The 14,331-nt window shown below is 42.8% G+C and overlaps 1 protein-coding gene across 1 annotated transcript in view; it reads right to left on the bottom strand.

The window, feature by feature from the left end:
- The window catches only part of LOC124719878 (zinc finger protein 737-like), a 103,636-nt gene that overhangs the window by 58,023 nt on the left and 31,282 nt on the right, over positions 1-14,331 (bottom strand). The window contains exon 5 of the mRNA XM_047245059.1: positions 1,800-1,847. Coding sequence (XP_047101015.1) covers positions 1,800-1,847 — 48 coding nt within the window. The remainder of the gene's footprint in view (positions 1-1,799; positions 1,848-14,331) is intronic.

The raw sequence follows: 14,331 nt of genomic DNA, 5'->3' as shown, positions 1-14,331 counted from the left end.
TTTCCACCTCAATCCTGTGTGCTCCCCAACAGGATGTCACCCTCTACCTCCGCCATCCTTAGCCCACTATTCCTCCCCTTCCCCGCACCAACCTCCTCCTCACCCACACCCAGTCACCATTCCCATCATGCACTGGTGCTGCTACTCACAGTGTGACCTCAGTTGCCTGACACTGCAGTCATGTGTGTGTGAGTTGCATTTGCACAAGTATATATGTGTATGATTGTCATTTAATTCTGAGAAAGGCCTTACTGGACGAAAGCTATATTTGTGACAGTCTTTTTGTTGTTCCTATCTGTGACTCAGCATCTTGCTATATGATGAGTAGCAACTTTCACAATATTGTTAGAAGATTAAAAGAATCATCCACATAGGGGCTTGACCTAACAACCTTCAGACGACATGAATGTTGGTTGTCTACCATTTTTGACATGTCCGAAACAACAGACATGACACAGAATCTGCACCTCTTATAAATTATATGTAAATTAAAGGTGGAGAGGGTATAAAGGGAAGGAAAGGGAATTGATCACAGCTATCGGCTGCATTGGGACATTACGGAGTGAACATGTGTACCTGGATCTCATGCTTACTAGGCAGGTTCAATAACCACTGCAACATCCAGGACACAGTGTTATCACAACTGCATGGATTATCTTGGTTTGCCTCACAGCTGATCCACACTCTCATCTAGCACCACCTACCCACAGCTCCTGTCCATGTCCAAAAGAGCAGACACCACACTTTCATATAATTTTATAGGCCTAGCTAGGCAATGAATCCAGCTACTTCAATGTGGATGCACAAGTATGTCCTACCTCCTGTGGGAATCTCAGATGAGTAAATATGGAGGAAATGGGACAGGGGCTAAGGATAGGTGGCACTCGATGTGAGTGTGGATCGGCTGTGAGGCGAGCCAAGATAGTCCATGCAGTTGTGGTAACACTGTGCCCCCAGATGGTGCAGTGTTTATCGCACCTGCCCTGTGAGTAGGAAATCCCATGTTCGAATCACAGTCTGGTACATACTTTCACTTGTCACCACCGATTCTGCATAATGTCCCAATGTAGCTGACAGCAATTATCCCTCCCCTTTCCTTTCATTTCCACCCCCCTTGACCTTCAATTTACATAAAACCTTCAGATTACTGTTTTGTATTCTTTTCACTGTGCCAACCACTCCCTATAAACTATACTAATATAAATGGCCCATGCCTTACCCGACCTGCACCAAATTACTATTCCTTCTACATGCTTGGACATCTGGAGTTCCCACTTCTGTCATTCTCATTTCTGGCCAAGCCCTGCATGTATCATAAATTTGTGCAAAAGCAGAGATGAAGAAGTACATTTACTTCTCAGTCATGTTGTCCTATAATCTGCCAAGTAGGGGAGTTGAGACTTTCTTTCGTTTCAAAGACGTCTGAACATTTTCCAATACAAACAACAATGGCGAGTACATAAGTTCAGAAGTTGGGTTTATGGTTCCAAAAAGCAAGGAGTTCTATTTCCCCTGCAGAAATCATGTACAATAAAACTACCCATTCATCTGTAATCTATTTGACATTCCCATGCCTCACAACTAACAATGGATTAGCAGTATGAATTGTGTGTTTCCTCAAGTATCCACCTGCTGTATAAAAAATGCAGCACCTAAAGCTGAATGTGTTTCTCCTTGTGAATACTACACCCTCCTCCTCTGGAATTTGAGGCTCCACCAAGTGCACACAGAATTTAGACAAGAGATATATCCTGAGAAAAGAAAGACTTAACAGACCTTAAGACATAGCAGTAGCTTACCTCCTCCATCTTAACTCCCAGAGGATTCAATTCGGGATTGCTGAACACCTGTAACAAAGAAATAATGTAAGAGATTCATTACTATTGTTCAACATGCAGTACATGCACACGCTAAATTCACAACATTAGGAATCTCTCATATGAATTATTGTATAAAGTGCTTTTCTTTAAGAGGATGAGGAGAATACACTAATGGCATGCACCAAATTAAAACATGACTCAAGATCACACACTTCTCTTAAAGTATAAGCTCAGTGTTTTTATTTATTCATTCATGAGGAAAAAACTATTTAGCATGTAACATATATGAAAAAAAAATATATTCTCAGAATTTAATAAGAACGTGATTATTCCAGGTCCAAAGAAAGCAGGAGCTGACGTGTGAATATCCTGAACCATCAGTTTAAGAAGTCGTTATTGCAAAATACTGTCATGAATGACTTACACACAAATGAAGTGACTGACAGAAGCCAACTTTGGCAACATTAATTTTGGTTTCTGGAGAAATGTAGGAACACATGAAGAAATACTGACCTCACAACTTAACTCAGCAAGTAAGAAAGGCTAGCCTCTGTTTATAGGGCATTTAGATGTAAGCTGAGCTTTTGACAATGCTGACTGGAACACACTCTTTGAAATTTTGAAGGTAGCACAGAAAAAACACAGGGAACAAAATTTATTTGCAACTTGTTCAGAAACCATTTTGGTGTTCTAAGCGTTAAAGGACATGAAAGGAAGACAGTAGCCGAGAAGTAAGTGTGATCAAGTTGTAGCCTATCCCCATGTTTTTATACCTGAACATTGAGCAAGCAGTAAAAGAAACCAAGGAAAAATTTAGTACGTGAATTAAAGTTCAGGGAGAAGAAATAAAAACTACAGTTTGTCGATTTTATTTATTTATTTACACATCAGGTTCCATAGGAGCAAATCTCCAAGGTCATGGAATATGTCATTACATGAAATTACAACATACAAGTAATAACAGAGGCATACCGACAATCCTTCTTTCCACGAACAATACAAGACTGGAATAGAAGGGAGAACCGATAGAGGTACTCAAGGTATCCTCCGCCACACACTGTCAGGTGCCTTGCGGAGTATGGATGTAGATGAAGATGTTAGGAACCCAAGAAAAAAAGTCAATCCATAAGTTTAAGTAAACGCAATCAACAATACAATAGGAATCAGCTTACTTTTTCAAGGAACTCCTCAACAGAATAGAAGGAGTGACCCATGAGGAAACTCCAGTTTTGATTTGAAAGTGCGTGGATCACTGCTAAGATTTTTGAACTTGAGTGGTAACTTCCTGAAAACGGATGCAGCAGTATACTGCACACCTTTCTCCACATGAGTGAAGGAAGTCTGATCCAAATGCAGATTTCATTTCTGCCGAGTATTAACTGAGTGAAAGTTGTTTATTCTTGCGAATAAGCTAATACTGCTAACAAGAAATGATAGTACGGCCAATGTCAAAATACCCTGACTCACGAACAGGGGTCGACAAGAGGTCTGTGAACTTAGACCACTTATTGCCCAAACTGCCTGTTTCTAAGCCAAAAATATGCTTATAGAATCTGAAGTGTTACCCCAAAATATAATACCATATGACATAAGCAAATGAAAATAAGCAAAGAACACTAATTTTCGTGTTGAACAATCACTTACTTCAGATACCTTTTGAATAGTAAAAATGGCAGCATTAAGTCTTTGAACAAGATCCTGAACGTGGGCTTTCCACAACAGTTTATTATCTATCTGAAGACCTATAAATTTGAACTGTTCAGTTTGACTAATCATAAGCCCATTCTGTGAAATTAAAACATCAGGTTTTGTTGAATTGTGTGTTAAAAACGCTAAAAACTGAGTTTTATTGTGATTTAGCATTTGTTTATTTTCTACAAGCCATGAACTTATGTCATGAACTGCACTACTTGAAACCAAGCCAATGTTGAACACAACATCTTTTACTACCAAGCTAGTGTCATCAGCAAACAGAAATATTTCAGAGTTACCCATAACACTAGAGGGCTTATCATTTATATAAATAAGGAACAGGAGTGGCTCAACACTGATCTCAGGGGCACCCCCCACCTGACCTGTACCCCAGTCAGACCCTATGTCACAGCCATTCTCAACATTGTGAATAATGTCCTTTTGATGTCTGTTGCTCATGCAAGAGGTGAACCAATTGTGAGCTACTCCCTGTATTCCATAATGGTCCAACTTCTGGAGCAATATTTTGTGAACAACAGAATAAAATGCCTTCGTTAAATCAAAAAATATGCCCACCATTCAAAACCTTTTGTTTAACCCATCCAGTGCCTCAAAGAGAAAGGAGAATATAGCATTTTCAATTGTTAAACAACTTCTAAAGCTGAACTGTACATTTGATAGCAAATTGTGCAATATAAAATGATCAATTATCCTTACATACACAGCCTGTTTAATAACCTTAGCAAACACTAATGGCATATAAATAGATCTAATATTGTCTACATTATACCTTTCACCCTTTTTACAAAGAGGCTTTACTACTGAGTATTTTAATCGTTCAGGAAACTGACCATTCCTAAAGGAAAAATTACAAATATGGCTAAATACAGGGCTAACATTTGCAGCACAGTACTTTAATATTCTGTTAGGCACTCCACCATGTCGATGAGAGTCCTTAGTCTTCAGTGATTTAATTATTGACTCAATCTCTCCCTTGTCTGTATCACAGAGGAGATTTTCAGACATTAATCTCAGAAAGGCATTCGCCAAGGAAGTTATGTGATTCCCCGTAGAAACTAAATTTTTATGTAATTCACCTGCAGTGCTTCAAAAATTATTGTTAAATGCTGTACATATATCTGATTTGTCAATAACAGAAATATTTTTAGAATGATCTGACTTTGTATCATCGACCTTGTGCTGCTGACCACACACTTCCTTCACAACTGACAATTTTATCTGTGAATCAGCTATTCTATTTGCATACCATATACTCTGTCTTCCTAATAACATTTTTAAGCACCTTAAAATATTGTTTGTAATGGGCTACTGTAGCTTGACTGTGAATACTTCTAACATTTTGATATAATCCCTTACCCCACTAGTCAACCACCCAGGCTGCCTATGACTGCTAGTACCTTGTTCAGAATGTTTTAATGGGAAGCAACTCTCAAAGAGCATGAGAAATGTGTTAAGAACAGCATTATATTTATCATCTATGTTATCGACACCATAAAGATACTGCCATTTGTTCCTTGATAAGGTTTAAAAAACTCTCTACTGCTATTGGATTAACTTTCCTACATAGTTTGTCATTATATGTGACATTCGTTTGAGTACAAAAGCCTTTTAGTGTTAAAATTTGTGCATCATGGTCTGAAAGGCCATTCACACTTTTGTTAACAGAATGCCCATCTAGTAATGAAGAATGAATAAAAATATTGTCTATGGCTGTGCTACTGTTCCCCTGAAGCCTAGCTGGAAAAAAGGCAGTCTGCACAATACCATATGAATTTAGGAGATCTACCAACATCCTTTTACTTGCACCATCATATACAAAATTTATATTGAAGTCACCACACATAACTAATTTCTGGTACTTCCTGCAAAGTGAATCAAGAACCCTCTCTGGCTTGAGCAGAAATGCTCTCAAATCAGAGTTAGGGGACCTATAAACAACAACAATTAGAAGTTTAATTTCACTCAATTCAACTGCCCCTGCGCAACATTCAAATATCTGGTCAGATCAGATTCCTTTACTTGGAAATATGTCCTCTGAAGGTGAGCCCTTAGTTAGTGGGATTTCCTTTAAGTAGGTATACCTATCAACTGACTTCAGTCTAAAAAAAGGTGAAGCTCTCACACCAACTACTACAGGAATTTTTCCACAAGTGATCCCACTGCCATCGGCTACACTGTCACACTGGATAACACTGTAATCCTATCAAAGACAGAAAAAGACTTGAAAGTAAAATTGAACGGAACTGACACTGTCTTGAAAGGAGCTTATACAATGAGTATCTACAAAATCGAAAGCAGGGCAATGAAATGAAGTCAAATTAAATAATGAGATGCAGACAGAATTAGAGATATACAGTCATTAATTGCAGAAGATGAGTTTTGATGTTTGTATAGAAAACTGACTGATGATGGGCAAAATAGGAAGGCTATAAAATACAGACCTGCAATAGCATGAAAATACAGTTCCAAAAAAGTAACTTTTGTTAAGAGTGACTAAGCACTTATCTGATAGGCAGTCTTTTCTGATGTGTAGCCTTCTACAGATGTGAAACATGGAAGATAAGTAATAAAATGGATGATAATAGTGATTGATGATGAGAGATGAGAAGCACTTGAAATATGCTACTACAGAAGAAAGCTGAAGATTGCAATTTTAGATCAGATTACTAGTGATGACTGAATTAAATTTGGCACAACCTGACTACAAGAAGAAGTCAGTTGACAGGACTCATCAAAAGCAATGCGAAATTGTCAGTTTGATAATGGCATAAGTGTAGGTGAGGGGCAAAATTTGTCAAGGGAGAAGACAACTTCACTAGAGTAATCCAATTAAAATGAATGTTAGTAGCAAATTATTGTTTACATCATGCACTATTGGTCAGCTGAAAGCTATGCTCGCCAAGAGAAGTGAATTAACAACCTTTGTCTGTCAATATGTGTTACAGCCTTTTGAGGAACTGTATCTTGTGCACCTGTTTCATTGATAGTGTTCTAAGTAACTACAAGTCTCTGCAGTTCATAAGAGATATGTAGCTGCACTTACTGGAAAGAGAGCCCACTGGCCACAATGCAATCCATTTAGTACCACCACAACAAATGTACTATCCATTCTACAAAGGTAATTACAGATACACTTAACAGAAAACTTTGAAATTGTTAGAGTGATCATTTGTGAAATATAAAATGGGCTACATCTTGCCAACCTTAACGCTTCTGGTCTTTTATCTGTGATGAAAATTAAATTACGAAGCCCACAAGGAAAACCAAAAATCCTGAAGACATGATGTGCTATGCAACACAGGCCATTGCTGCCATAAGGTCCCTTGAAATTCAGCATACAATGCTGTCAGTCCAGCAGTCTGAGCACTTGTTAAACAACTGTATTAATGAAAATATGAACTGTGCCAGAGTTACATGTTTGCTTACATTTGGTACAGTAGGACAAATGTTCTACTGCTAATGGTGGGGAAATGGTTTGCAGTACTGTTATCTTGTGTACATTTGGATTAAGTTAAACATGTGTTGTCCCATTAAAAAACCCTTTGAACACACTTTCTAATGCAAGTGAATAATACATGTAATTCCATTTCTTAAAGTCAGTGTAATAATTCAGCAGCTATAAACATTAAAAATTACTTAAGTCAAAAAATTCGCCACATTCTCTGCTATATCTCAGCTAACACCACAGCTCGCTAAATTTGCCCATTCTGGGTAGACTTGGGGTTGGCTTCTCTTTGTCATCTCACCCTGCATACAAGCAAAGTTGAAATCTTATTTTTGAAGTACAATATATCCTTTATTTTGTCAGTATTCACTGTTTCTCAGTGTTATGTTGAAAATTAAAATATGCCCATGAATTACATTACATTTATTGATATTGCAGATCATATTTATTCACATTATTAAAAAAGATACCATTCACAGTAGTCCCATTAAATCTAGTTACATAAAGAAAAATGTAACTTGGCAAACACTTTAAATTTCTCTTCTGAGACATTATGCAGACAATTCTTAAGCACTTCACTATAGTGTGAAAAGAAGTCACTGGAGTCTAAATTAGACCATGGGAGATAAACTACCTTCAGTGCCACCACACCAGACATTTAACAATGTACACATATCCTGCAAGGAAGTAAAACTGTTTTTCACTAAATTGTGGATTTGTATTCCTTCAGAAGTCTTATAATATCAGCATTAACAAAGTTCATTATCCCATGGCTGAAACAAGAACCCAGAGAAATGAACACAGACTTAGTAAATGGATCTGTGGCCAAAGTAGTGGTTAGTCTAATCTGAAGATGCAATCCAGAGTGTTCCAGTGTTTACTTCTCCCCTGTCTGAAGTACCAAGTGATCAAAAAGTCAGTATAAATTTGAAAACTTAATAAACCACAGAATAATGTAGATAGAGAGGTAAAAATTGACACACATGCATGGAATGACATGGGGTTTTATTAGAACCAAGAAAAAAAAAAGTATTGCTAGACGTGTGAAAGATCTCTTGCGCGCGTCGTTTGGTGATGATTGTGTGCTCAGCCGCCACTTTCGTCATGCTTGGCCTCCCAGGTCCCCAGATCTCAGTCCATGCTATTATTGCCTTTGGGGTTACCTGAAGTCTCAAGTGCATCGTGATTGACTGACATCTCTAGGGATGCTGAAAGACAACATCCGATGCCAATGCCCCACCATAACTCCGGACATGTTGTTCACAACATTATTCCTAGACTACAGCTATTGTTGAGGAATGATGGTGGACATATTGACCATTTCCTGTAAAGATCATCATCTTTGCTTTGTCTTATTTTGTTATGCTAATTATTGCTATTCTGATCAGATGAAGTGCCATCTGTTGGACTTTTTTTGAACGTTTGTATTTTTTTGGTTCTAATAAAACCCTATTTCATTCCAAGCATGGGTGTCAATTTGTACCTCTCTATCTACATTATTCCTTGATTTATTCAGTTCTCAAATTTATACTGAATTTTTGATCACCCGGTATATCATTCATCATGCTTCTCAAAATCTTACTGGTGGGATCAACATAAATTCTTCACCCCCTCCCCACAATAATGAAGCAATGTTCACTTTTAACTTGGAAAAGAGGTAATCATTTTATCTGCCAACATCATATGTCATAATATTTTTGCTCAACACATCACTGCAAAAAGAATGGTTTGGGGAGTTCATTAATGTGGTGCATCAATTAAACTACATTTTCTGAAGTATGTGCATAGAAATAATAAAATGACCAAATATGGCAGTCTAGGCTACCCCATTGGTTGAGCACTAAGAGTTAATGTTATATTTGTGGTCTAGAAGTTATCAACTTTACACTTTTATGTATTTAACTGTAGCCTTCAGTCCCTACAGTCAGAGGATAAATATGTTTATGTTGTGGGCACCTCTGAGTATGTTTAGTTGAATTATTGTGTAACTCATTGAAGAACATACATAGTGAGGTGATAAAAGTCATGGAACAGTGATATTCACTTGCAAAGATGGTGGTATTATCACATACACAACACGTAAACTGAAGGTGCTTGGCAGAGCTGTCATTTGTTATCGGGTGATTCATGTGAAGAGGTTTCCATAGTGATTATGACCCCACAATGAGAATTAACAGATTTTGAATGCGGAATGGTAGTTGGAGCTAGATGCTTAGGACATTCCATTTTGGAAATCATTAGGGAATTACATATTCCAAGACATATGGTGTAAAGGGTGTGATGAAAACACCAAATTTCTTACATTATCTCTCACTATGCCCATTGACCTTCACTTAACAAATGAGAGCAGCAACATTTGTGTACGGTTGGTGCTAGCAGTCAAACAACACTGCATGAAATAACCACATAAATCAATGTGAAATGTACAGCAGACATATCTGTTAGGACAGAGCAGCAAAATTTGGTATTAATGGACCATGGCAGCAGACAACCAATGTGAGTGCCTTTGCCAACAGCATGACATTGCCTGCAGTGGCTCCCTGGGCTTGTGAGCAAATTGGTTGGACCCTAGGTGACTAGAAAACCGTAGCCTGGTCACCAGACCACAATTGTTCACGAGTGGTTTGATGAACATTATGGACAATCTAAGAAATTTTTTTTTTTTTTTTTTTTCTTTTTTGTGGTTTTAGGGCGCACAACTTCAACGGTCATTAGCGCCCAGACTACGTGAGGAATGCACCGCAAGTCACACGTTTAAAACAGCAACGAAACGGAAAACACGATAAAAGACAGACTGACAGGCATACGATTAAAAAAGGAAAACAGCAGAATCAAATGTCCTTTGAGAGGGTTGTCAAATTGATAAAATGAAGAACGTGAGCAGCTGCTCGTGGGTCATCCGCTAAAATGGCTTCTACAGTACATGGCAGGCCAAGATCAAGACGCAGGGTGTTAAAATCTGGACAGACCGTTAAAATATGGCAGACCGTCAGCAATTGCCCACAGGGGCAGAACGGCGCCGGCGCAGCCGTCAGCAGATGGCGATGGCTGAACCGGCAGTGGCCAATTCGTAACCGGGCCAAAACGACATCCTCCCGCCGAGAAGGGCTTGAGGAGGACATCCAAGCCACGGGAAGAGGTTTCAGGGCCCGAAGTTTGTTGTCTGTGAGTGCAGCCCAATCGGCATGCCACTGCGATAAAAGGGGCCGACAAATTACCCTGCTACAATCGAACGAAGGGACACAACAAGATGCTGTCCGAGGCTGGAGGACCGCAGCCTTGGCCGCGGCATCTGCAGCTTCATTCCCAGGGATACCGACATGGCCAGGAACCCACATAAAGCTAACCGGAGAACCGACGTCCACCAGCTGCTGAAGAGAGCGTTGGATCCGGTGTACGAAAGGGTGAACCGGGTACGGATCACTGAGGCTCTGGATAGCGCTCAGGGAATCGAAGCAGATGACATATGCAGAATGTCGGTGGCGGCAGATGTAAAGGACAGCCTGGTAGAGGGCAAAGAGCTCAGCTGTGAAGACCGAACAAAGGCCATGGAGCCGGTATTTGAAACTTTGTGCCCCGACAATAAAGGAACACCCAACCCCGTCATTGGTCTTAGAGCCATCTGTATAAATGAAGGTCATATTAATGAACTTCGAACGAAGTTCGATAAAACGGGAGTGGTAGACTGAACCGGGGGTAACCTCCTTCGGGAGCAAGCAGAGGTCAAGGTGGACGCGAACCTGAGCCTGGAGCCAAGGTGGCGTGTGGCTCTCGCCCACTCGAAAGGTTGCAGGGAGTGAAAAATTAAGGTGTTGAAGGAGGCGATGAAAGCGAACTCCAGGGGGTAGTAGGGCAGAGACATACAACCCGTATTGACTGTAAGAGAGTCATCAAAAAAGGAACGATAAGACGGGTGGTCGGGCATTGCCAGTAGCCGACAGGCATACTGACAAAGCAGTATATCGCGCCGGTAGGTGAGTGGCAACTCACCAGCGTCAGCATGAAGACTCTCGACGGGACTAGTATCAAACGCTCCGATCGCAAGTCGTAAACCCCGATGTTGTATGGAGTTGAGGCGGCGTAAGATGGATGGCCGTGCAGAGGAGTATACGAAGCTCCCATAATCCAGCTTGGAGCGGACGATCGACCGATATAGACGAAGCAGGACGGTTCGATCCGCTCCCCACGACATACCACTGAGAACACGGAGGACATTTAGAGAACGGGTACAACAGGCAGCCAAATATGACACATGCGGAGACCAACTAAGTTTCCTGTCAAATGTAGGACCTAAAAATTTTGTTGTCTCCACGAATGGGAGAGCAACGGGACCGAGTCTTAAGGACGGTGGGAGAAACTCTTTGTAGCGCCAGAAGTTAATACAGACCGTCTTCTCGGCAGAAAACCGGAAGCCATTGGCGACACTCCAGGAGTAAAGACAGTCACGAGAACGCTGAAGACAGCGCTCCAGGAAACACGTACGCTGCGTGCTGCAATAGATGGTAAAATCGTCTATGAAAAGGGAGCCTGATACATCAGCTGGGAGGCAATCCATTATTGGATTGATCGCCATGGCGAAGAGAGCGACGCTCAAAACTGAGCCCTGTGGCACCCCATTCTCCTGGTGAAAGGTGTCTGACAGGACAGAACCCACACGTACCCTGAACTGTCGATCCATTAAAAAGGAACGAATAAAAAGAGGGAGGCGACCGCGAAGGCCCCATGTATGCATGGTGTGGAGAATGCCCGCCCTCCAACAGGTGTCGTAAGCCTTCTCCAAAGCAAAGAACACAGCCGCGGTCGGGCGCTTCCGCAAGAAGTTATTCATAATGAAGGTCGACAAGGTAACCAGATGGTCGACAGCAGAGCGGCGCCTACGAAATCCACATTGCACATTGGTAAGTAGGCGTCGAGACTCGAGCAGCCAAACCAACCGAGAGTTAACCATTCGCTCCATCACTTTACAGACACAGCTGGTAAGCGATATGGGTCGATAACTGGAAGGCAAGTGCTTGTCCTTCCCCGGCTTAGGAAGCGGGACAACAATAGACTCGCGCCAGCATGCGGGAACATGTCCCTCAATCCAGATGCGATTGTAAGTACGAAGAAGAAAACCTTTACCCGCAGGAGAAGGGTTCTTCAGCATCTGAATATGAATAGAATCAGGCCCTGGAGCGGAGGACCGTGATCGGCCTAGTGCGTTGTTGAGTTCCCGCATGGTGAATGGGGCATTATATCTTTCACGATTCGAGGAGCGGAAGTTAGGTGGGCTAGGCTCCTCTGCCTGTTTGCGGAGGAGGAAGGCAGGGTGGTAATTAGCGGAGCTCGAAACCTCGGCAAAAAAGCGGCTGAAGGCATTGGAGACATCCTCAGGGGCCACAAGGACGTCATTCGCGACCGTCAAGCCAGAAACTGGTGAGTGGACCTTAGTGCCAGATAGCCGGCGCAGGCTAACCCAGACAACAGAAGAAGGAGTAAAACTGTTGAAGGTGCTTGTGAAAGCAGCCCAGCTGGCTTTCTTGCTGTCTTTAATAACACGACGACACTGAGCACGTAATCGTTTATAATTGATACAATTCGCCACTGTAGGGTGGCGTTTAAAGGTGCGTAAAGCACGTCGACGAGCACGTAAAGCACCTCTACATGCTGCGGTCCACCAGGGGACCGGTATGCGACGTGGAGAAGAAGTAGGGTGAGGGATGGAATATTCAGCAGCAGCGAGAATGACTTCCGTGAGGTGTGCGACCTGACGATCGCAGCTTGTGAAGGTTTGATCCTGAAAGGTCGCCCTGGAAGAGAAGAGCCCCCAGTCTGCCTTGGAGATGGTCCAACTAGAGGAGCACAGAGAGGGGGTATGTTGCAGGAGATGGATAACACACGGGAAGTGGTCACTCGAATATGTATCAGAAAGTGCATACCACTCAAACCGGCGTGCAAGTTGGGGAGTACATATAGAGAGGTCTAAATGGGAATAGGTGTGAGATGTGTCCGAAAGAAAGGTAGGGGCACCAGTATTGAGGCAGACAAGATTGAGCTGGTTGAAAAGGTCTGCTAACAGGGAGCCCCTCGGGCAGGATGCTGGAGAGCCCCAAAGGGGATGGTGGGCATTGAAGTCTCCAGTTAACAAAAATGGTGCAGGTAGCTGAGCAATAAGTTGCATCATGTCTGCCCTGGTAACGGCAGATGACGATGGAGTGTAAACGGTACAAATGGAAAATGTAAAATTGGGGAGAGTAATGCGGATGGCTACTGCCTGCAGGCCGGTGTGCAACGTGATGGGATCGTGGTAAATATCATCCCAGACCAGCAACATAACCCCTCCATGAGCCGGGATACCTACCACAGGGGGTAGGTCAAAACGCACAGAGGTGTAGTGTGCCAAGGCAATTTGATCGCATGGGCGTAGCTTCGTTTCCTGGAGGGCTACGACGAGCGGACAGTGCAAGCGGAGCAGCAACGTCAAGTCCTCTCGGTTGGAGCGAATGCTGCGAATATTCCAGTGAATAAGTGCCATCGTAAGAAGAAAAGGAAGACGAAAGAAGGGGTCACCTCGAAGGCCGCTTAGGGCCTGGCTTCGAGCGAGCACTGCCGCCGCTATCAGTAGGCGGACAGTCATCGTCCATTGGGTCTATAGGTTCATCGGCCATCTTGGGAAGATGGCTGGGAGGGGGAGCTTCCTCCGCCGGTGAACGACCAGATGGTCGGCGACCAGCGGTGCGGCCAGGCGAAACGGATGACGGCCTGGGGCGGCAACCGCTGGGTGGCGCAGGAGAAGAAATGCGCCGTGGCGGAGAAGGAGAACTGTGCTTCCGATGCGCCTTCTTGGAAGGACGTTTGGTGGAAGTACCAGTCGAAGGCTGGGAGGTCGAGGTACATAGGAAGTCTGCACGGGACGGTTCCTTCTTGAAGGCCCGTGCATCTGACTTCTGGGTCTTCGTCTTGGCAGAAGCTGATGAAGGTGCTTGCGTCTGAGGGGTGACGGGAGGAAGAGGAGACGTCGACTGGGCGATCTTAGCACTGGGCGAACGGACGACCGTGGTGCTGAAGGTCAGATCGCATGTCTGGGTTGCCACCTCCCTGGTAGTCCGAGGAGAGGCGAGGACAGTACTGTATTTCCCCGCTGGGAGCAGCATGGGCTTCCTACTAGTCAATAGCTTGCGAGCAGCCGAGGTGGACACTTTCTCTTTGACCCGAATTTCTTGGATACAGCGTTCTTCCTTATAGACAGGACAGTCGCGGGAGGATGCGGCATGGTTACCCTGACAGTTCACACAATGAGGAGACGGAGGTGGACAGTCACCCTCATGGGCATCCCTGCCACAAGTGACACATTTAGCCGCATTGGAACAAGAC

This window comes from Schistocerca piceifrons, chromosome 11 (assembly GCF_021461385.2).
Source record: "Schistocerca piceifrons isolate TAMUIC-IGC-003096 chromosome 11, iqSchPice1.1, whole genome shotgun sequence".
In the NCBI taxonomy this organism is placed as follows: domain Eukaryota; kingdom Metazoa; phylum Arthropoda; class Insecta; order Orthoptera; family Acrididae; genus Schistocerca; species Schistocerca piceifrons.
The sequence above is the reverse complement of the archived record's forward strand: the minus strand, read 5'-3'. Positions and strand labels throughout refer to the sequence as shown.